This window comes from Corvus cornix, chromosome 2 (genome assembly GCF_000738735.6).
Source record: "Corvus cornix cornix isolate S_Up_H32 chromosome 2, ASM73873v5, whole genome shotgun sequence".
Classification (NCBI taxonomy): domain Eukaryota; kingdom Metazoa; phylum Chordata; class Aves; order Passeriformes; family Corvidae; genus Corvus; species Corvus cornix.
Window position 1 is genome coordinate 5,978,018 of NC_046333.1, and position 22,764 is coordinate 6,000,781.

General features: G+C 39.5%; 1 protein-coding gene across 7 annotated transcripts in view; it reads right to left on the reverse strand.

Moving 5' to 3' along the window:
- PRKAG2 (protein kinase AMP-activated non-catalytic subunit gamma 2) overlaps positions 1–22,764 on the reverse strand; it is a 212,908-nt gene that overhangs the window by 1,137 nt on the left and 189,007 nt on the right. For all 7 annotated transcript variants that reach the window (XM_039570812.1, XM_039570818.1, XM_039570826.1 and 4 more), the window contains 9 exons: positions 14,892–14,973; positions 13,294–13,352; positions 11,835–11,880; positions 11,091–11,145; positions 9,090–9,216; positions 8,243–8,408; positions 7,873–7,910; positions 4,532–4,678; positions 2,412–2,505 (listed from right to left, as the gene is read on the reverse strand). In XM_039570812.1, the coding sequence (XP_039426746.1) occupies positions 2,412–2,505; positions 4,532–4,678; positions 7,873–7,910; positions 8,243–8,408; positions 9,090–9,216; positions 11,091–11,145; positions 11,835–11,880; positions 13,294–13,352; positions 14,892–14,973 (814 nt within the window). The remainder of the gene's footprint in view (positions 1–2,411; positions 2,506–4,531; positions 4,679–7,872; positions 7,911–8,242; positions 8,409–9,089; positions 9,217–11,090; positions 11,146–11,834; positions 11,881–13,293; positions 13,353–14,891; positions 14,974–22,764) is intronic.

Genomic DNA, 22,764 nt, shown 5'->3' on the forward strand with positions numbered 1-22,764 from the left:
GCAGCTGTGATTTCCTTGGGCACACAGAACTGGAAAAGCTCATTCCAACTGCTGCAACTTTCCCTGGTGGCATTACCAGAATCTGAGTACTGGATGCAACATTTATAAAGAATAAACTGCAGGACTGCTAAATGCCAATGTGAGACAGAGCGAGGGAGGCCTTGAGACCAGCGTTGCTCTAACTTCATTGCTAAATCTAAGTAACCCTTCTGGGAAGTTACTCCAAGTGCCTTTGAAGATTCTCCTCAGCACAAAAAAAAATTAGTTTAAAAACTCCCAACTAAAAACCCACAGCCCAAACCTGTCCCTCAGCCTAGAGCCAAGCTTAATCATCACAATAGCCCCAAAAAAATAAGTCCTGCTTGAGCACAAACTATGTAAGAATTCAGTTTAACTACACTGTGTTGATGGACCCATTTTTCCTGGCTCAGAGGCAGATTTTGCTTACAGCAGGGATCTGAGAGACCTGTCCAGCAGGACTGTGCAGCATCTCATCTCTTCTCCAGGTACTTAAACATGCTGGGCAATGACTGAACCCTATGGTGAGCTTGGTTTCAGCATCCAACTCTACAGAGCAAGAATCTCTTGCCAGAAACCTGGAGTTGCTACTTGTAATGTATAATCAAACACTGAAAGATTCATTAAATACATCCAGTTTTCACACCACAACTGCTAATTTTTTCCCAAACACAGGCTGGTCTTAATTCCTGCCAGTCAATAAATTTTCCTTTCCAATCTGTGAAGAGAACTGTACACATGATTTATCTGGTGTTCTTAGGAGCTAAGTCCCACTTCATACTCTACAAATCAGATTTACATCACAGACATCCTCCCTGCATGAGACAAATTCTAGTCTAAAACTGGGCAGTTGCCTGTGGAAGGAAATGCAGTCAAATGCTCAACTGCTCCCCAAAAACACCTTCCCTCATCCCTTCCAGTGACATAATCCTGCCCTCTCTGTTGCTCTAACCCCTGTCCTCAGTACCAGACTGTTCTGTGGGCAGGTTCAGTGTGCCAGGCTGACAAAACTGCAGCTTTTTTTGCTGGCTCAGTTTCCTGTTAGCTCAGTGAATTACAGCAGCTCAGGGATCTCAGAGCGTGGGGCTGCCCCAGAGTGGGAGCAGGAACTGCCCTTTGCAGTAATTCAGGAGCACTTTTAGATCAGCTCAGAGTTCCAACGTAGGTGTCCACGTAATTCCAAGTACAACAAAGCTCTTGGCTGTCAGTATCCAAATGCATCTTTTCTGTCTGAACTTTGCCCCATTAGCACTAAATTCTGCTCTCCTGGGATCCTTCTACCCTCCAGTAATGGATGAAACTCCTTTCTCTGCCTGGAGAAGCACCAGCTGCCTGTCTTTACACCTCCATCTTCTTCTTTCTCCAGGCAAGGATTCCATTTGACCCAGACCTCTGGGCTGATTTCTCATCCATACTTTCACACAGAGCTGGGTTCCTTGCTCTTCCAGGTCATTAAAAGGAACCAGATGTTTAATACCTCCAACAGTATCACCGATTACTTCTCTTCAGAACAGAAATATTACTATTTAAACAAGGTACATTTAGACTTTTTTTTTTTTTAAGGATGTATCTGGCTCTATTTGTCTGATTTTTTTTTTTGAGGCAAAATGGTGATAATCCTCACGACATTTTGCCTTCCTCACAGAGCCAAAACAGGACTTTGCTTTGAAGGCTTTGACACTGAAGTAACTGATGTGGTCAAAGTGAAGTTACAATTAAGAACATAAAGCAGGTTAAGAACTTGGGCAAAACTTAAAACCAAAACCAAACAAAACGCAATCAAACCAACCCCCAACAACCTAGATAAAAGTAGCAGAAATAAACCTATTGCTGGATACTCTTGTTAAAAGGAACCTGATCATGTTTAGATTGATCACTAGAGATTTAACTGGATCACAGCAGAGTTTTTTACTGGAAGAGTTCTGGTGAGCTGAGGTGCCATCTCTGACTTAAGTTGTGCCAACAAAAACCCCCAGCATAGCTGGACAACAGCAAGGCTCCAATAAGAGATTTTTTAGTGGAAAACACAGCTGTACCCACACTTGGCCACAGTACAGAAACTCAGAAGGTGGGGAAGGTGCCCTGTTGTAGATGTTGTCTATACATTCAGCTTCACCCTGTTAAAACATTAATCAAACCCTTTTTTTTCTCTAGAAAAAAAGACACGTGAACAGCAGGGACATTCACGAAGCTTTTGCATGCCCTCCTCAGTGAACAGAAGACTGATAATTAATATTCTGTCAGCTTTCTCCTGAAATGACTTGTGCATTTAAGAACTATAATCAGTTAACAGAAGCTGAAAATCAGACATTTATCACAGTGAAATAAAGAAAGCCAGCAGGGTGTGCACACCACCAGTGCCTCGTGGCAAAGCCCCGAGGGCAGATCCATACCTGCAGGTGTGAGTACCAGAGCTTGTAGGATGTCAGAGAGGGAGATGATACCCACAATGCTATCAGCTTCATTCACTACCACCAAACGATGAACCTGCCAGCAGGGAGAAGAGTCTGAGATATATTTTCTTGATTTAAAGTAGACAAAGCAAAGAAAACCAAATAAAGAAACAAACAAAACCCCTAAAGTAAAGCACTATGAAGACAAGTAGGAAAAAACCAACCCAAAATGGTTCAAAATGTCAGTAACAGCAATTTTCTCACAGCAACACAAACATGCTTGCCCTACATAAATGAAAATAGTGCATGTTTAAAAAGCACACAGCCAGCTGACATGGCAACAGAATCTGATATGAAGTGACAGGTAAGTCGAGATCTAGGTCTTGAAAATACTTCTGCTCTCAAAATGTGGCACTCACATCAAACACTTTTCTTCAAGTTACAGCCTCTGCCCAACTCAGCCTGTGATCTCCAAAAAATTAGATACAGTAATGAAGTGAGAATTCCTTCTGAAAAATACTTCCTAATTTTCTCAGCAGAGAGGCACAGCACTAAAACTTGTTGTATTTTGACATCTCTGAGTTGGTTTTAATTTTATTTTTCTCACAGGACTACACAATGAAAAGTGAGTGCCAGATTGGTTTTAAAACAATTTGTTTTAAACAATTTAAGACAGAAAAAGGATTCAATTTGTCCATGCAAATAAACACAAGGACACAACTTGGAAGAAAGATTATCAACAGTAAGACTGTATTTTCAAATAATGATCTTATCCTTACAAACCTCTTCTATGGAACATTTGACACTACAAAACTTTTGTCCTAACTGTAGGAAATTAGGTGGATACTCCTGTATCCTGAGGCTCACTGGCCTGTGCAAAGCTGTGAAAAGCCACTGCAGAACCAGAAAGTGTCTGTCCAAAGTTTAGAGCCTATTACATGTTTATTTTACCCATGTGAATTATCTCTCTTCGCTATTAAGTTGAGAAAAAATGTTTTATTTTTGAGGAAACTATGCTGGTGATATTTTAGACAGGTTTATTAGTTTCTGCATATGCACATGTTTAATCATTTTATTCCTCTCTCTGTGTAATGAATTCAAGAAAAATGGACAATGTAATTGTTTCATTTGTTTAATTGCCTGTAAGATCAAGCAGTTGGCTGGCAGCTAAAAATAGCTTTGTAGTAGTTTTGACGGACTCATTTTTACATGTAATCTGTGTTTAGACTGAATGAGAGGGTAGGAGTTGTTCTTAAAACTCAAATGTCTAAAGCATCTTAAGATAGTAATAAAATAATCCAAGTTTGAAATCTGTGTATCAGCAGTGCTAAAATTACTCTGTTTCAGGAGGAAGCTCAAGCAAATGCAGAAAGTTACAAGAAAAAATTGCCTAATGGAGGTTCTAAGGGCTTGTTAACAAAGTGGAAGTTTTCCTTTTATCAATTATATGCCTGGTTACAGCCCTAAAAAATAAATAAATCTTGTAATTGATGAAGTTAAGGCATCTAAATGGAGCTGATCACACCACAGAGATGACTGAAACTGGGAGTATTGATTTTCTGCTGCAGAGAAGCCTTACAGGGGAGGAAAACCTACAAACTCATTCACCTCTGTGTGTAAGGAAGTTCCCAGAACTAACAAACAAGATAAACAGCACCAAAAGAATGGACAGCACACAGATACAAAATTTACAAGAGCAGTTAGTGAAGGCTTCCTCACAAGAATTTGCTTTCTGGCCCTTTCACAGCATTTCTATGAGAGCAGTGCAGTATTCCATATGTATCAATGAATTGCACCCAATACATTTCCTGAGCCAAGCTACAAACTGGAGGTTAACAAATGATTTGTCTCCAAAACTTATAGCAGGCTTGGAAAACACTTGGGAAAGCTTTGCATTCAGTTTAGTTAATGCCAGTAAACAGAAATGTAAATAACTGAATATTATTAGAGATACACTGTATAATATTTTTGCACATCCCTGGTAAGCATCTAAAATCTGAATCTAGAGAGCAGACTGAGACCTAACAGACATAATTATTAAAAAATACTTTCACCAAGTAATCAAAACAACTTAAAGAGGATAAATTTGTACTGTTGTAACTTATTGTGCAGGGACTCACCTCAGCCTTCACTATTCTATCCACAATGGTCTCCAGTGTTTCCAGCATACTACACTTTACAACACCTTCAAAATACTGAGAGCGGTGCTGTAGGGCTTGTGTCACCGTGATATCTAAGTTATTATACGTTTTTTCAGCAGCAAGATTCTGCAAAAAAACAAACCCAGGCCACATCAGACAGCTCAGTACTTAGCAACAAAGTACTCAATAAACTAAATATTTTGGCATCAAGTAGATAGGCATTTCTGGTCTAAGCTGAGTCCATTCCAAATAACATATTAAACAAAGCAGATGCTCTTCAGCTTCAGATTCTGGGAACTGTCAAACACAATGATGCTGAACACCCCTTGACATGCTGGGTTAATTGCTGAAACTGGTGATATGCATTAGGCCAGTGAAAATCTTACTTTGTATCTGATCTTTGGCTTGGTGTCACTCATCCTGCTTTTGTCATGAGCAACAAATGTGAAGGTGAAGCTCTTCAGATTTCACACCACACAGAATATACAATTTTTCTGTTGTTTGTTTTTAACAGGACAGGGGAGGACACCAACTGCTCTGAACACCACCCACTGAGTAGATGTCAGTGGCTGAGATCTAAGTGGAGAGCAGATTCACATTCTTCACCTTTCTAATTTGCGGGCTCAAACTCCCTCTCCTGGACTCAGCTGGTGCTGTCATTTGATGACAATTTGTGTGTCTGGGTGTATTTTAGTAACTACTATAAGAATAATACAAATGAAATTCCATCCCCACCACTAAAAGGAAGAGATTAAAACAATTTGAAAGCTGACATTTTAAACTTTCATTTTAAGAACAGAACCGTGCCTGCAGTGAGGGGACTCTGTCTAGACCTGCAAAAGCTTTCTGTATGTGAGACCATAGTGGTATTTCAGCAGTGTTGGCACACCCTGGCCTACTGATTTTGCTGCTGAGACACTGAAGGAAGAACAAAGACAGAGCTTTTAAATGAAAGCACTGGACCAAGCAATAAAATTAAATTAATTTTTGGCTAAAAGATACTCGGGTCAAGTTTTTTGATTGAATTACACCGAGCATGACAAGACAGGTTTGAGATGATCATGAAGATAAAAGCAATTTTAGTTAATTCATTTAACCAGGTCCTAATGAAGGACATTGAGAAGACATAAAAAGCCTCTGCAAACTGAAGTTACCCTACACACAATAACTAGTGCAATATAAAGCTATTTCTATACATCACTCCATTCCCAGGCTTCTCCCATCAAGAACCTGAAAATGAATTCAGAACTCTCAAAATGAAAGAAATCTATCAGAAATCTATCAAGTTAGCCAGCTGTATATACAGGCATAGCTTCAACCACCAAGTAAGCATGTTAGCCACATGGTTAAAGTTAAAAATCACCATCTTGGAAATTCTATGTTTATTGGAAGACCAGATCAGACACTTCAGATTACATTTTGTTTCCTTCTTTTAAAGCTGAAGATCAGGCTGAAGCAGACTGATGAAAACCTGGAAGCTCAGAGGTGATTCTCTTCTAAGAATAGAATCTTTTCCCCCCAACTTAATAAGCAAACTAGGACATATGAGGAAAATCCCAAGTAATCAATAGATGCTGTAACTCTTTCCCATGTTACTAGCTGGGAGCAAACAATTATATTCTAAAAATTGTATCTTCGTGGTGTGGGGTTTTTTTCCAGTTCCCAATACATATTTTTCCAAATAAATGATCCAACATCTCTAAAAATCCTATTAATTTTTGTTGCCTCATCACTTAAAGTGAGGAAAGATGTGAAAAACACAAGGAACCCTCTTCCTTTTGGTGTCTTTCTGAAGAAGAATGGACAATGAAGGAAACATGTCCTGCCTCAAAATCTAATACAGTTACAAAATAAATTGAAACACTGAATGCACCAACCATGAAATTTGATTGTCTCTGACAGATCAGGTCCTTGTCTCTATAGCTACTGCCTATTCCCTGACAAGTTTTTATGGCAGAACAGGATCTTACACAGTAGAGAATCCCAAATAACAAAGACAAATGCCTAGAAATGACAGGCAAGAGCAGTGATAGCACAGAATTTTCGGTAATAAGAACAATGTTTGCAGCCAGAGATATTTATAAGCTTAAAGTATTTCCACTTGAGACTATTCTCCATTTTACTGAAGGCCTTCTAGGCAGGGTTTCAGACATCTGGATTCCTCATTAGTGCAGCTGTTTGGTGGCAACCTGGGCAGTGAAATCTCTAGAAAATAATGTAGTTGTCAGATGCTGCAATTAGAAAGCAGGTGCACACAGCTAGGAGGGGACAGGGATAAATATATATAAATATTTTTCAAGTTTCTGAAAGCCATGAGAATAGAAGAGCCCTTGCCCTTGGAGGCTGGTAAATCATGGCATGAATCTGACTGTGCTGCTGGAATCCTGAGGGTAATACAGAAACAGCATCCTGGATTAGATCTAAAGCAGAAGGAATACAGATGCAAGACTGCAGTCAGAGACACAGAAGAATGGGCCAAGTCGTTTCTAGATCCCTGAGAAGGTCAAGCTGTACAAAGTACTCAGACTGCACCGAGAAACCTGCATTCTCTTTGAGAACAGAGTGTGGCGTGGCAGCAGCTGGAAAAAGGAAGTCCTCACTCAAAAACAGAAACAAACAAAAAGAACAGAACAGTTCAGCTGTAAGGAACCTACAGTGATCACCTGGTCCAAGTGCTTGACACTCCAGGCAGGAGCAAAAGCTAAGGCACTTATTAAGGGCACTGTCCAAGGGCCTCTTGAGCACCGACGGGCTTGGGGCGTCGACCACCTCCCTGGGAAACCTGGTCAGTGTTCAACTACCTCTTGGCAAAGAAATGCTCCCTAATGTCCCATGTAAAGCCCCTGCAGTGTGGCTTTGAACCATTCCCACGTGTCCTGCCACCGAATTCCAGGGAGAAGAGCTCAGCACGTCCCTCTGCACCTCCCCTCCCCAGGAAGCCTCAAGAGCAATGAGCCCATCACCCCTCAGCCTCCTTTTCTCCACACCAGACAAACCCAGAGTCCTCAGATATTCCTCATAGGATATTCCTTCCAGCCCTTTCACCAGCTTTGATCCCCTCCTCTGGATTATGCCCAGCCAGATCTAATTTTGGGTAACATCCAGAGCAGTAGGAGCCTATGTGCAACTAGTACTACTAAGGATAACTTAAAATAAAAGTAGTAAGAAAAAAAAATGACGTGCAGGGTGACTTGGATCTCTTTCATTCAGTTTGTTAACTACAGCCCTAAGGAATAAAATAAAATTGTCATACTACCAAATTAATTTGCAAACGTTTACTACATATAAAGTATTTAGTAGAATTTAAGAGATATACTTACTATTACATCAAATTTGGAATAAATATCTACAACTTTTCCTAAAAAGAAAAGAAAAACAAAACTTAACAAAGTGCTTAAAACATGAAATCCGTTTTCTTGCTTCCTGCTTTCATCTGTTATAATTACTCAGAAAGAAATGACAGGTCAAGCAGGAAAGACTGAACAAAACACCCCAAACAACCTATCAAATAATAAAATTCTTCCAAACCCATCAACCTACACTTTGCCTAAGTATTTCTTTATATTCCCTTTCTTCCCCCATGCCTTTTATTGATTTTTTTTTTTTTTTGACTCTTTCTTGTGTTTTTCCCCCACCCCAGCATCAATCCAGGGCTCAGCACCACTTTTGTTCCCACACTTTTGTACCCACCTGACTCATCCACAACAGGTAATGCCGATATCCTTCGCTCTACAAATATATTCAAGGCTTTAATGATAGGAGTGTCTGGATGTATGAAGGCAATGTTGTGATATGTTCCTATTCCAAGTTCATCCAGATTCTTCTTCATAAAGGCAGGCTTTGGCATCTCTGACATCTAGGGGAGTCAGAAGGAATTATTTACATTTACATTCATCCATCTGCAGACTCCAACTGATGGTTACAGGTCACTGCAGTTTCCTGCTACCAGATTAATACAAAACCCAAACAAGCTCAGACCTAAGGAGTTTCTGTTCAAAGAAGCTCTAAATTAAGACAATGTAACTAAGATTTTCGCTCGGGTTTTTCTGCAGTAACACATCAGTGAAAGCTGTAGATCCTAAGCTATGTCATTCCCACTAAAACTGGAGAGAGAAGATAGAAAAGCATTAATCTGAATATTTATTCTGAACTCTTGTTGCTTGGTTTGGCCTCCTGTTCATTGCTGTGACTAACATTACTAGAGAAAGTAATGACAATCTCATCTCTGGAAGACAATTCATTTTTCTTTTCATGGAAACAAGCTTCTGAAGCCAAGGAGATGTTCCAGAATGGACAGCAGATTAATCCAACAGACAAGTCCTCAGTGTTTAGGTTTCTTTAAAGGACTAAAACAAAGTAAAGGTAAAATATGGGCCTTACACGAAGCTCTAATTTCCCTGTTACCAATTAAAGATACACACAGACACAATGAATATGGAAGTCCATAAAGAAATTTCTGCACTAAGACTTTAATTACTTAATTACATTCTACTGTGGGGAAAAATCAGTTAAGCACAGCATAGCTTTAAATACTTACAAAAAGCTGGAGGAACTTGAGGATTCTTTTATGGGTAAGTATATAAAGTGCATTTCCACTGACTGGATCTATAACTGGCAATCTGTGGATTTTGTTTTTGATCAACGAATATACAGCATCAAAAAGGCTGAGGAGAAAAACATTTTATTTTCTTAATGAATTCTAGCTAACAACAAGTAATGCCATGTGATATATATGCACACATTTACAAACCCACATGAAGTAGATGTGGTAATTATTTGCATTATCTTTAATGTTATAAAAAACAGAAGTTGAGGGATTTCAAATTAACTTTTGCAGCTTTTTGTTTTGCAACACATCAACAACTATATGCTCATGGAAATCTAAATCCATTAAGAAAATGAGATGGAAAGTTCATTTTGTGGTATAAAGTATAGCAGAAATATTTCTTCACAAGTGTAAATTGGTTTTCCAGCAAGTACTCTGCTTGCAGTATCCCTGCACTCAGAATGGGTCTTTCTGTTCAGAAACAAAAAATGAAAAACAGAGTTCTTGCACTTAATGAATCTCAATCCCAAACTTCTGTAACATGTTCCACAAAGAGCATTTTTATGACTACGTGCATATATGCAATTAACCCAAAACAATTATCTAATCAGTTCACTGAATTATCACTGGGGATTGGCAAAAAAAGTTATCCTTAGGAGATCTAAAACATTCCCATGCACTGCAGACTGGGATTTAGCAACACTCCAACCTGTGCAAGTCCACTCATCTTGCAAGTGACACTTTGTTTTTTCCCTTGGTTGTAGTAAGACCATGAAAAAGCAGCTGACCAGCAACTGCAATAAATTAGCAAGTAATAAATTTGGTAAAACTCTGATAAACACCTACTTGCTGAAGCAGGCTTCTTCCCATACACAAGCTGTGTGTTCTGAGCCCATCACAGGGATGAAATAGCCCCATTGAATGTACACAGAGCCAAGATTCCCCCACTGCTGCAGATTCCACTCCTGGACTAAGCATTTAAGTGCTGCAATCTGATTGTCACAGAACCCAAGCCCACCTCTGGATCAGGTCTGAAGCTGACTTGCTGTAACCTTTTATAAAAGTTTTACTGCATCTTCTTTGTGGCAAGGTTCCTCGTGCTGCACCTCTGACTGAAAACAATTAAAGTTCTTCTGTTGTCTGAAGGATATTCTTTGCAACCTGTCACCATTCAAAATACATTCCTCATGACTGGATGGAATGAATTTTTCAAGACTAAATGGCAATTCCACTGAGGATACAGCATATCATTACTTCAGTGTAATCACTACAGCTCCCTTCACCAGCTGCCTTTGCCAGGGCACAATCCCAGTCCACAAACTGAAAGCAAGAACCAGAACTTCACCCTCCAGTTCAGCAATTAAGTAGTACTCAAGATTTAAGTGATCAACTAAGTCTCTTAAATTATTTAGTAAATAAGGCATAATGACTGTTTAAAAACTACTTCTTTCAACTTCCATCAAGAAGGACAGTCATTAATATTTTAAGAAACACAGCCCTGTGGCAGACCCGAACAAACCAGAGAGATACTGTCTTTCCTTTAGTTAAGGAAAGTTACTTGCCTTGAAAAGCACTTTAAGTTTCCAATTACTGTGACTGCTGAGAACAAGACAGCTGAAGTGCTCTAAAGTTTTTATTTTCATGAAACAAAGATGACCTGCAGGCTAGCTTGAAGCATCATCCTATTGCCTGTTCTGCATATTTTGGAGTAATTAATTTTGATCCATGTCTAGTTTATTTACCAGAACAGTTATGCTGATAAAAGGCAAAAGTTCAATTAAAAATTCCCTTCTCTGGATAATCCAAAAAGTCATTACTCACAATAAATAAAAAGCTCTCACCCCTTCTCAATTTTATTAAAAGACAGTCCTTCATGACTGTACTGTAGTTTACAGCATAAATTGTTCCTTCTTACATAAAGAAGCCTTAAATTCAGTGTTGAGATGGCGTTAGTGTATTTCAAGTTAAGCAGAGTGAACAGCGAAATCCTACCTTGCATCTGGGGAGATGTTCACTAAAGGTTTAAAAGTCTCTTGTAAATAAAGCTCTGTGGATAGAAAATTAATAAACTGTTACCACTTCACACAAAAACATTACGGTTTTTTATGAAAGCATTTCATTAATTCATTCGTACAAAATTAAGTGGCAGATAGCAATTTACAGTTAGTTATTCTACCATTTATGCACAGTGCTCTATATTGACATTAAAAAGACATAAATTTTAAAAGCAGGACTAAGCTTGATACCAGCAGAGGTCACTGTAAACACAGCAAATAATTCTTTACTCATTCTGGTTCTGTAAGTGCCTGCAGCACAGACTACCTCCCTGTATCATTCCATGGGATACAGTCTATTTTTACACGGAGCTGCCTCCCTGCATTCAGAACTTGTGTTCACACCCAGAATGTTGTATGGATTTCTGGATGCATCGTGCAGCTCACTCGGGCACAGCTCTGTTCATTCCCACTCCACATCTGTCTCACTCCACTTGCTTTTTCCCTTTCTTAAAGAGCCAGCTGGTATGAACCATGAATGAGGGGCAAAATGTTATACAGCCCAGATCACCAGTCCATTGCTGTTTCAGATAGAAAAATAAGGAACAGAAGCCCGAAGAGAAGCTTTTACTATTTCTGCTTTCATTAAAAAATATGTGAAGTCTACAATGAATTACAAATACACTATACTGAAAAACATCAGAACCTAGTAAATTATCAACCAAGTAGTAAATATTCTTACCCCTCCAGGTTTCTATCTTGTGCTCCTCCAATTCATAAATCTGAACCTACAATGGGTAGATGGAAGTTCAACTTGAAGTAATGTAATTTTAAATCCATCATTAACATTGTAAACACCTGAAAAATTTTCATTGCCAGAAATCTAACAAGAATAAGAACAGTCCAACACAACATTTCTTGTAACAAGAAGAAAGGGTGCAATCCTGCCCAATGCAGAACTAAAATCCTGGATTTATCATTGCAGGGGACAGGAAAGCCTTTTACTGGCCTAGGTTTGCAGTCCAGTTCTTTTCTGGACTCAAAGGCATCTCCTCAGTAATTTGCATCACCTTAAAACAAGCATCCCTTGGGTGATTCCTCACACACCCACACCAGTCAAGCTTACCCTGATCACCTGACTTCTTCATGCTAACAGATTAATGTTACTTGATCACTAACAAGCAAGAACACTTCTTTAGGGAGAAAGTACCTGGGTATTTCTCATCATTCAACGGTGGATATTATCTAGCACATGAATAGCAACGTGCTTCACACTGTATGTCCTGATGCATTCAGAAAGAATGACTAAAATACTGTAAGAATTATATTTTCAGCATAATTTCATCTATCAAGATGAGAGCATTCCCAGATGGAACAGTCATTTATTTTTCTTAGAGAAGACTGCATCAGTCACTTAAGTCCAATATTGTCACTCCTCAGCTATTTCTCCTTACTGCTGCCAGTTTAAGCAGAACCCATGAATAGGACCTTACACAGTGTAAATGAGTGACAACTCATTAGGTAAAGTCTCATGGAAAAATCAGTAATATTGATGTAGAGGGCCATTACAACATGGAAACAATTTTAAAGAAGTTACCAGTGTGCAAGCACTTTTCATTTGTTCCTCCCCCTACTCCTTGTAAATCCCCAAGGAGAGAAAAATAATTCTTTAACATGAAGAAAGGACAGTGCACCACGCTCCTAGCAACTGATGAGAATTTCACTATTAAAAAGTAACATGAGCTTTGAGAAGGCAAATACATGAGGTGTCTGCTCCATCCAACTGTTCTTGAATTTTTTAGCTAGTACAACATAGTACATATGTTTTAATTGGTAGAGGGGGAATTGTGATTTGACAGGAACAAGAAAGGGATGTAAATGTTTGTACGAACATGCAAGCTAGAGAATTTCATCAACTGACTGCCAATGGGAATATCAAATTACAGTTAATTGAAGTCAACAGATCTCCAACTGATGGTGCAATTCAGCCACGTAACTAAATATTTGCATATATTTAACTAGTTTGACTTGTTTATTCTACACCATCATTCCAAGAACAGTAATTTTTTACAGCATCCAAGCCTCTGTAAGTTACCATCCAAAGCCTTAAGTAATAATGACAGTCATCCTAAACCCTTCAGGTATTTCAGTCTCTGTACTGTATGGCAAATGATCAAATTATAGTTTAACATCATACTTACCATTGGAGACTTATAGTATCTATGCAGTATGTTAATGAAATCTGTAATTGTTAACATTCCTGTAACAAGCAATATATAAAAAAAAGGTCTTTAGATATATGCTTAACATACAGAACTTTCAGTTATTTTCTCAATTTATATTCACAACATATAATATAATAAATGTTAAATCCATGTAAAATATACTGGTATTGGACTACTTAACAGCAGGATTTCAAAACCACGTCTATTCACTTTCACACTGACACAGTGTTTAAGAATAAAAACACATCTGAAGTAATATTCAAAATTATAACCTATGTGTTTCTCCTCACTTTCAATCTGACTCAAAAAACCCCTGGAATTCAGGCCACATCCACCCCCAAAAGCATGTAAAGAAAAGAGCAGGTTTAGAACATCTTTCAAGGCTGGAGAACTACTCTTGCCTTTCATTTTCTTTTTGAATAAGACACATTTTCATTATGTACTTGCCAAGTCAGGCAGACTCCTAGACTCAAATGAAGGAACAGTATAATACATTTTTCTTGACTATTACTTATTACAGAACTTCATTCAGTCATTTCCATGGTAATCCTCAAGGTCTGTATTGAAATGTGACTTTTCAAAAGAAAAAAACAGCACGTCCATCATTTATATATATTTTAAGCACCAACACCAAGCTATGTAATATAATATTGATGATTAGTCTAGTTGCCTGAAAATAATTATCTTTTTTTGAGCTTTCTAGTTCTAGATTTGAGAAGATGCAATTGCTCCACTGTTTACTACGCTTACATCTAAACTAAAGAAACTAAGAAATGGGGAAGGGAAAAATTAATCTGGAGGTCAGCTTTAAACCAGTAGAGCTTAGTTACAGACAGAACATGAAATGAAAAGAAATGAAAATAAAAACCACAGCACTCCTATGGTGTATTGCAAGAAACTACTGCTCCTCCCCTCTTGGATTTAAAGTATTTTAACAAATGCTTTATTAAGCATCTACCATTCATTTCCAGGAATCCTCAGCCTATGTTCCAGGTCACAAGAAGTACATATAATTCTACTTGTCACTGCCACTGTGACCCCATTTTCTAAATGCAACAGAGATCTAGTTTTGTAAGATTATTGTTGTGGCAATTAATGACAGGATTTTTAAAAGCAGCAATACATAGGTCTAATGTTTTCCTCCCAACATGGGACACCTCTGTAGCTTTAGTTCTGGTTTTAGAGATCCTCAGTGCACCTTATTGAGCACAGACAGAGACAGGCTTGTATTGCACTCATACTAGGATACTGGAATATGAAATTACTCTCTTTATAGTTCCTGTTTTCAAATTTCCTTTCTGTGACCATTGCCTTCATTTTTAAATACACAGTGACATGCAAATACTACAGACTGAATTTCAGAAGGTTGGGACCTAGAAGATGGATCATGATTCTCAAGGCACAGAAACGCTGTGAAAGCTGGCACCATTCCACTCCTCACAAGGAGGAAAAAGAAACTCTCTTTGCCAGTATTTCTCTAGGATGTTACATGATATCCAGGCTCAGACCACCTTCTGAAACAATAAAGCACCTTGGAAATCCAAGTAATCCTGAAATATGTCTGAACTACTTACCTACAAAACTCTGTTTTTTACTCTCCCACAGTGGAGCTGCTCTCACACCATTTGCCACCAAGGCAAAGAAGGCTTTCTTTACCTGCAAACAAACAAAGAAAAGGAAAACTAAATAAATCTTTGCCTTGATTTAGCATACCAGACACCAACAGAAGGATTTCCTCTCTCCCCAGAAAAAAATCAGAAGCAGTATAAACAGGTAGCTGGCATTCGAAACAGAACAGAAACCACAAATGCCAAACAAAAAACCCCTTAAGCCTTTTACTTTTAAAATGATTAAAAAGCTAGAAAAAAGCTTAGCAAAACCAAATCTGTTTTTCTTTTATTTTTTGAGTATTCTAAATGAAAGCCTCTGATATATCCATAAACTAGAGGGAGCCTTTAGTTTAACACCTGAAGACTGTGCTACGTCCTAGTCAATGTTTACTATAGCAAGTTGTTAAAAAAATGAGATTGAAACAATAGCAGTTTCATGTCCCCTACAGCTTTTAGACACCTGATTTATACAAATTTTAAAAAATTGTTTGATTGTTTTAAATATAACTGAGAGTTAAAAGAATTACCTAGCCTGTTTTGCTGCTAAAGAAATCAACCAAGTATTTCAATTTTTTAATGAATTAATCCTCCCCAGAATCAGAGGTTACAAGGCCATGGTGTCATTCTGAAAAGAAACACTTCCTTGTAAACTCTGGTTCTCTGAAGGACTCAGGCACTGGTGCACCTCAAAATCCTGATCTCCTGGTGATGTGCTTGAGCATGACATCCTTCCTGTCCTGCCCACCCCCCTAAATAGTTTTCCTATGGAAAACACAATACAGAAGTGATGGCTCTTGTCCAGGTCTTGACCCAGCACAAAACTAGGACACAACCAATCTGTATTTCTATATCCATTAAATTGGTCCTTAGTCCAAATAACAGAGAACTGCAATTGCTTGATGACTAAAATCTGAACAGATCATGATTTCACAGCAGTATCTTAAAGGTCTACTTTAAATTATGTGCCAAGGGGATCCTCTCCACAACAGATTTAGGAATAAAAGGGCTTCACAGTCAATGGAATCAGCATTCAATAAAGTAGTGGCAAAGAAAAATGTAGGCAGTGACCTGTATTTCTTGCTACGTCTATACAGCCTGACTGCTTTCTCCCTGACCATGAGAAGCACATCCACCCTCCAAACATCAGCAGATGACAGTCCTCAAAGTTGCCTCCTGACTTCAGAGATGCCAGATCACCAATGAACAGGAATAACCATCAGCCATCATCCCTTAACTGCACTGAAACTGAAGAAGCCACATGGGGAAAAACCAGGGCCACAAGACTAAATACATAGCATTTATCTAGAAAATGGTTAAACAGAAAGGTGCCAGAGGTGTTCAGCCAACCCGCTGACACAAGGAGGAGTCAGGCTAACAAACATTACCAAATCCACCACAGCAGCATCCTAACTCATGAGGAAGACTGAAACCACAAAGAAACCCTGCAGGCAAGATACATGAAGTGTTCCCACATAAGAGCATCACACTTTGAGTTAAGGCAGCAGAAGCAGTGAGCCATTTGGGGAGCAGATACGAGACAGATGTGAGTTCGCACAGACCAACTCCACCTCGGAGTAAAGTAAGTTCTAACCATTCTTCCCCAAAAAAGGGGGGAAGGACACTCACACTGCCCAAAACCCTGAGCCTGCAGCTTTGGTATCTTTCCCCAGCAAGAGCCATCACGTGAGGTCACAGTCACTGTCAGTTCATGTCCCCAGTTCTTCACAAGAGAAAGATGTTCAGGCTGGATCAGAGCAAGAAGGGAACAGCTAATCTATTAAGGCCAGGAGGAAATAGCCTTCTCTGAGATAGCCATCATGCAACGCAACTCCTCCAGCAAGTTTACAAACCCTGTAATTGATAACCTGGAATAGAGGAATGCCTGTGGCAGAAAAGGTGTGGAAAGCCAACTACAGCACTTCAGGCAGTCTCTAAATTTCTGCTACTACTTCTTTCCCAGACACAGTAGCAGCAAAGAACAGCACCTAGCACCATGCTCAGATGGGTGAGACAGCAAATTTGAGGTATTATTTCAGATTCAGAAAAGAATCAAGAGAGATTCTCAAGAGAGACAGTTGCAAAGATACTACTCAAGATGCTGAGCTTGTAGACAATCCAGAAGGAAAAGAAAGAATTCTTCAAAGGATAAGTTCTTGCCCTGATCCTGTTTATTTGCAAATCATTTGTCTCCAAGAATCACAAGAATCTTCAGTTAGGCTCCATCTTGTCTTGCTTTAAAGAACACATTTTGGAAAAACTGAGGGCTGCTGAACAGATAACAGCTACTAAGACAGCTCAGAATTAAATCCTTCATAAAAGACCAAGATCTTAGCTTAACCACTAGGATACTAAACACTTGATGGAATAAATCACCCCCATTTAGTAAAGAAATACTTAAACTCAACCCCCTGGGCTGTCCTCCTAGACCACAGCTCAAGTGACACTGCTGTTGTTGTCTTCAGTTGTAGAAAGTGTTACACGGCCATCTTTTAAATAAAGTAACAATGCCATCAGTTCTTAATACTTGTCCCTTATTTAAGTAAGATAATTACAAAACAAAAACTCAACTTAATTCTTATTTGCTAAAACTGCTTGCAAGCACAAACATATACTCATCCACTCACACTTTCCTGCAGTTTCTGTGGTTGACCAATTTCAGTTGCCCCAAGTACTGCTTGGTGGTCAGCCAAAGCACCGGGGTGTGGAGCTGGGCTTCTGCCCAGCACTTTTAAATGTTTCAGTGAAGTTCATGCAGAAAATACCCACAAGGACCTTGCTTTCTGATGATATATGGTTAGTAGCCTTTGAACATCTCCACCATGTCCCATCTTTGGACCTCCAACAGCGCCGTTTATTCTCGACTCCACAGTGTTGGACTGGCCTGACCTTCACAAACCCATTGTTCAGCAGCCAGAGCCCATAGCTTGTTGCTGCTCAACACCATGTACAAACACTCTTTAAACAAAGCACTTTTGTTTTATTAACCATGTCCTAACACAAACAATGAACCACTAAAAACAGGATTTATCTGCCCAAATGTAGAGGTCACTCTGACATTTACCCTGACTTCGCATATTCACCGGACTTTTCACTGTCAGCTGGGGCATGACTCAGCAGCCTTCCCCAGGGATTAACTTGATTAACACAGATGCCATTTCCCCCCTCACTAAGATGTCTAGACATTTACAGTTAGATGAGGAATCCCCCTTTGTGTGACTATCTACTCCAAGATTTTGCCCCTAAGTAGAAGAGTCACATTATAGCAAAAGAACACAGCAATTAAATCCTAGATATACCATAGATCACCTCAACAATAGCTGCTATTACACTACACTGAGCACAACAGGAACTTATTACACTGTGAATATGATGAATAAAAAACCAGACTAATTTAGGTTAGACGGAACCTCTGGAGGTCACTGTTCTGCACACCATTCAAACACTTCCACTGCAAGTCTGAAGGAGGACAAAGCCTCTTCCAATACAACAGTCATTACCAAGAAAGCAAGAGATCCAGACATAAAAGCCCTATTTTGGGTAGAATATTTGGAAAACCTTGTCCCTTACGGTTAGTGAGCTCTTAAAATAACTCGATTATTGGGCAGTGAAACCAGAAACAGCAGTAGAAGATTTCACCAGACTGGAGAATAAGTTTTTCCTCACTGACGGGAAACACTGAAAGGGACACCCTTTGTTATGAGATACCAGTGATTTTACAGGCCCTTGCAGAAATGCTCTCTCCAGTGAACATCTGTGAATGAGGGCAACACCTGAAAGGAAAACTTTTTTGTCTTTTCCAAAAATTCAGTGTGTGTACAGCACACACACACGTTTGTTTTACCCAACACTGTGTTATGAAAACTGTAACTATGTCCAGAAGTAACCAGTGGTTTCAGACTTGTCTTCCAGGACTGTTCCATAAGGCAAGGAGGGTGACTGCTGCCGTTGCAATAATTCGCTTCATTTGCCTTGCAAAAAGATTCATGTCCTTGACAAATTGTTGGGAGAAAAGAGCTGTCACAGTTCCTGGTGCTAAAGGGTCAGAGCTGAGCAGAGAATCCTACTGAGCTGACAGACACAACTCAGCACCAGTGCCTCGTGAAAAGGCTCAAAGGTAGCAGAAATAACCAACAAAGCTACAGAGCACCTTCAGACATGCCAATATGAAGCAAGAGGATGATGCAAATGATTGTCCAGTAGCAAGGACAGTGCTAAAAAACCTGCCAGAGCTTCTGTGGTGCGGCTGCCATCCAAGGGCAGGATGAAAGACGTGGACCTCTCCTGCCTCATCTTTCACTGTGTAAGCCAGCACCAGGCATTTGCCTGCAAAGCCCCTAATGTAACCCCAGGAAATGTGTATTTTATCAGATCAGAATTGAAAGGAAGAAGCTCCTTCTTCTAATTTTTGGCACAGAGCTCCCATAAAAGCAGTATCAGACCCAGCTGAACCGTGACATTTTTATCATCTCCGACTCCTGATGGATGGATGCTCTAAGGTGATCTACAACATTCATCATCATTTTCACTGATTAAGTTGACAAATTCCCAGTTTTGTTTTACAATTATTTTTAAGGACTACAAAACTAGAGGGAACACATGCCTCCAAAAATACACATGTGGACCACAGTATCAAACCCAAATCATTCAAGCAGTCCCTGAGAAACAACCACCTTTCCTAGCATAACAAAGTACTAAGTTTGACATGTAGTTGAAAGGAATTTACAAGAGGAAGGCATCCAGTCTTAGCAGATTGGGTAAGAACAGCTGAAGAACTAAAGCAGGAGGTTGAACTCCTATACTCATATACTCACATGCTCTAAATACCAAACACCATGGCATGAGGAGGATTCTCAATGGCTTCCCCTTGTAAAGGGGAAAAAGTTCTATACTTTCAAAGGAGAACAGCTTCATCTCTATCTTCACAGCATGAGCAAATGTGGCAAAGTCATTCCAGACACAGACTTTGTTCTCACTGTTAAGAGCATGAAGGTGCAAGAAAAAGTTACTCTGAGAATTCCTTCTTAAGAGGCAAAACACTCTCATTTCAATAGTTCTTACCAAGTAGGAAGACACAGTGTAGAACAACTGGTCTTTGTCTTAACAGGAAAATCATCAGGGCTCTGCTGCAACCTTTGTACTGCATAAAACCTGGGCAACCCACACTTTATTCCCTTGGTTCAAGTGTGTTTATGAGCCAACTGACTCCCAAATGCTTTTGATGTGAAAACATGAGGAATGAGGCAACAGTTTCTAGCCCAACACAAACAAGACTGTATTTCTTTAAGCAGCATGACAAGTTCTCTGGCTGCCCAAACCTTGGCAGGTCTCCAAGAGAGGAAAAAGAAGAAACTCCTGCAGGTAAAGCTGATTGTCTTGCTGCATAAGACAGGTGTACAACAGATCTCCCCTGCTACTCCCTCACATCACCAGGATTTCAGGCAGTGCTTCCTCTGTATGAGACTGCCACCTGAACAGAGCCCATGAAACATTATTTGGGAACATACTGTACACACGTTAGTAAGCTGAAAACACAGCTTTGCCACAGAAAGCTCTTTGGACAGTGCTTCTCTTCCTCGCTGTTGATATCACCTTCAAAGGACTTATTCCTATGAGCTAAGTTGGAATTGAGGACTCCTGCATTCATCACCAGATCCCACAATTATCATCCTGATAATACAAAAGCAATATGAACTAAATATTCTCCAAACCCACCACGCACTTTCACTTTGAAGCAATTCACATTGGGAACTGTATTTAACTTGCAATTCCTTTTTTTTTTCCTTCAAATAAAGTTGTGATGCCCAATCCAGACTTTTTTTAAGTTACAGAGAACTACACTCCTGTAAAGGAGCTATTTTGAAAAGTTAAAAATCTCTCTTGTAGTGCATTTACGTAATTCAGTGTTTTTACAAACTGATTTGTCTGGGGAGACTAAACACAACCAACCATCTCAGCATGATGACTGCTGCATTCAAATTCATTTTCCAATTATTCTCTTCTTTGGTCTATGAATTTGTTAGAAGCATTTCCTTCTGAAAGGACTAAATAAAGAGACTATTTAAAGACAATAAAGACTTTTGCCCAGGGCGAGGGACAACCAGGTCTTGGACCACATCAAGTAGAATTTCCTCCTTTACCTTACCAAGTAGATTGGAGAAACATTGGACAGATCTCTTATTAACAGGGTGGCTACATTTGCTTCAACATCTGAAAAACCTCACCCAAAAACATTCGTCCTCTAGCTCCAGCTGAATTTTGGAAAGCTGATATGAAACCAGATAAAATTCATTTCTCTTTCACAGGTGGTGCAAAGGGAACACTCCTGGTAGAAAATGCACTTCTACTGGCCATAGCTTAGTAAAATTTAAGATGTGATGGTTTAATACCACCCTTCAGGCTCAAGCCAAACCCCAGAAGTCACAGCTGGAGTCTTATTCTCAAGTTAAAACTATGTACTTGTTCCAGATTTTTCCCCAAGGAGCAGGTGCCATGTCCACATGCAGAATTCTTCCCCACACCACATTCCCATGAAAAGGTCCCAGTCCAGCAAAGACACCAAACCAAGACCAGCACTGATACTCTGTGTCAATGTGTCCAAACTGTAGATTTCTGCTGTCAGATTGCACACCACAATGGGCTAAGAGGGAACATCAGGTGAATCTGATGGGAAGAGCCAGTGGCAACAACTGCATGGGGAAGGGCACAGAAATTCTGTCCCAGATTAAGATCTTATCCAAAAAGTGGTGATGGGGCAGAGAAGGCAAGAAGAAGGGTATACGACTTTCACTCAGGCAAGCACAAACACCTTACCCACACCCTGTGTAGAAATTTCTGCTTAAGTGGCACTTATCATTCCTCCGAGATCCACAAATGAACACTTCCTATTGGTTTTGAGAGCTGCAGGAATTAAACTCCTATGCTTGTATACCAGCAACAGGAGAAGCTCTGAAAAAACCCTACAGTCTTGCCATATTATGCTACTGATTCCAGCCTGATCTCAATGAAGGGAGCTTTTATGTGGCTGCTCAACTGCCTCAGCCCACATGCTGATTAAAAGCTAAATTAGATGATTCTCTTACAGTTCTGTGGGCAGTGTAAGCAAGGAGGGCTATTCACACTCCTCAGAAATGCAGACAGCAGCAGCTTCATCAGGGAAAAACCTCAAAGCCAACTAAGGAACAGACAGTCAATCCTTTTGTAAAGCTGTGTGACAGCAGACCCAGAGTCTGCTGTGCGGTTCTGGGAGCAAATCATTCTGGAGCATTATTCCTGGAAGCCTGATTTATCTCATTACCGTGGCGAGAGGCAACACCCCAGTCAAGAATGACCTGGAGGGAACCAGAATAATAAATCCATTTACTGAATAGAGTCAGCACAAGGGAGAGAAATACAAATCCTCTTCCATTCTAATGCTGAATCCATTGTATGTGCTGCAGAAGTTACCAGGTATATTTACTGCCAGCTTGTCAAATCACTAAAGAAGTTTCCAGAACATTGTTTAAAATTTTTTTTTTTTAGTTATGTGGTAGAAAATTATTTAAGCTCTTACTAGCGTGACAGGTTCTGACAAAATCCTGCATTGGTGATAACAGCACCTGGTCCATTAACAACTTAGGTAATTTCATTAAACAAACAGGTTAAATAATTTAACCAAGCCACACAAAGATTTCTTCAGCATATAGAAGGAAATAAAAGGAAAGAGTCTTCAGGATTCTGAAAGCTTATTCTGATGACTGTTTACACATAAACATGATTTTTATTAGTTTATGAAGAAGTGCTGGACAAATGCTTTGAAAACACTTGCAAGGTCACGGTAAGCAAAAGCCACATATGCTTT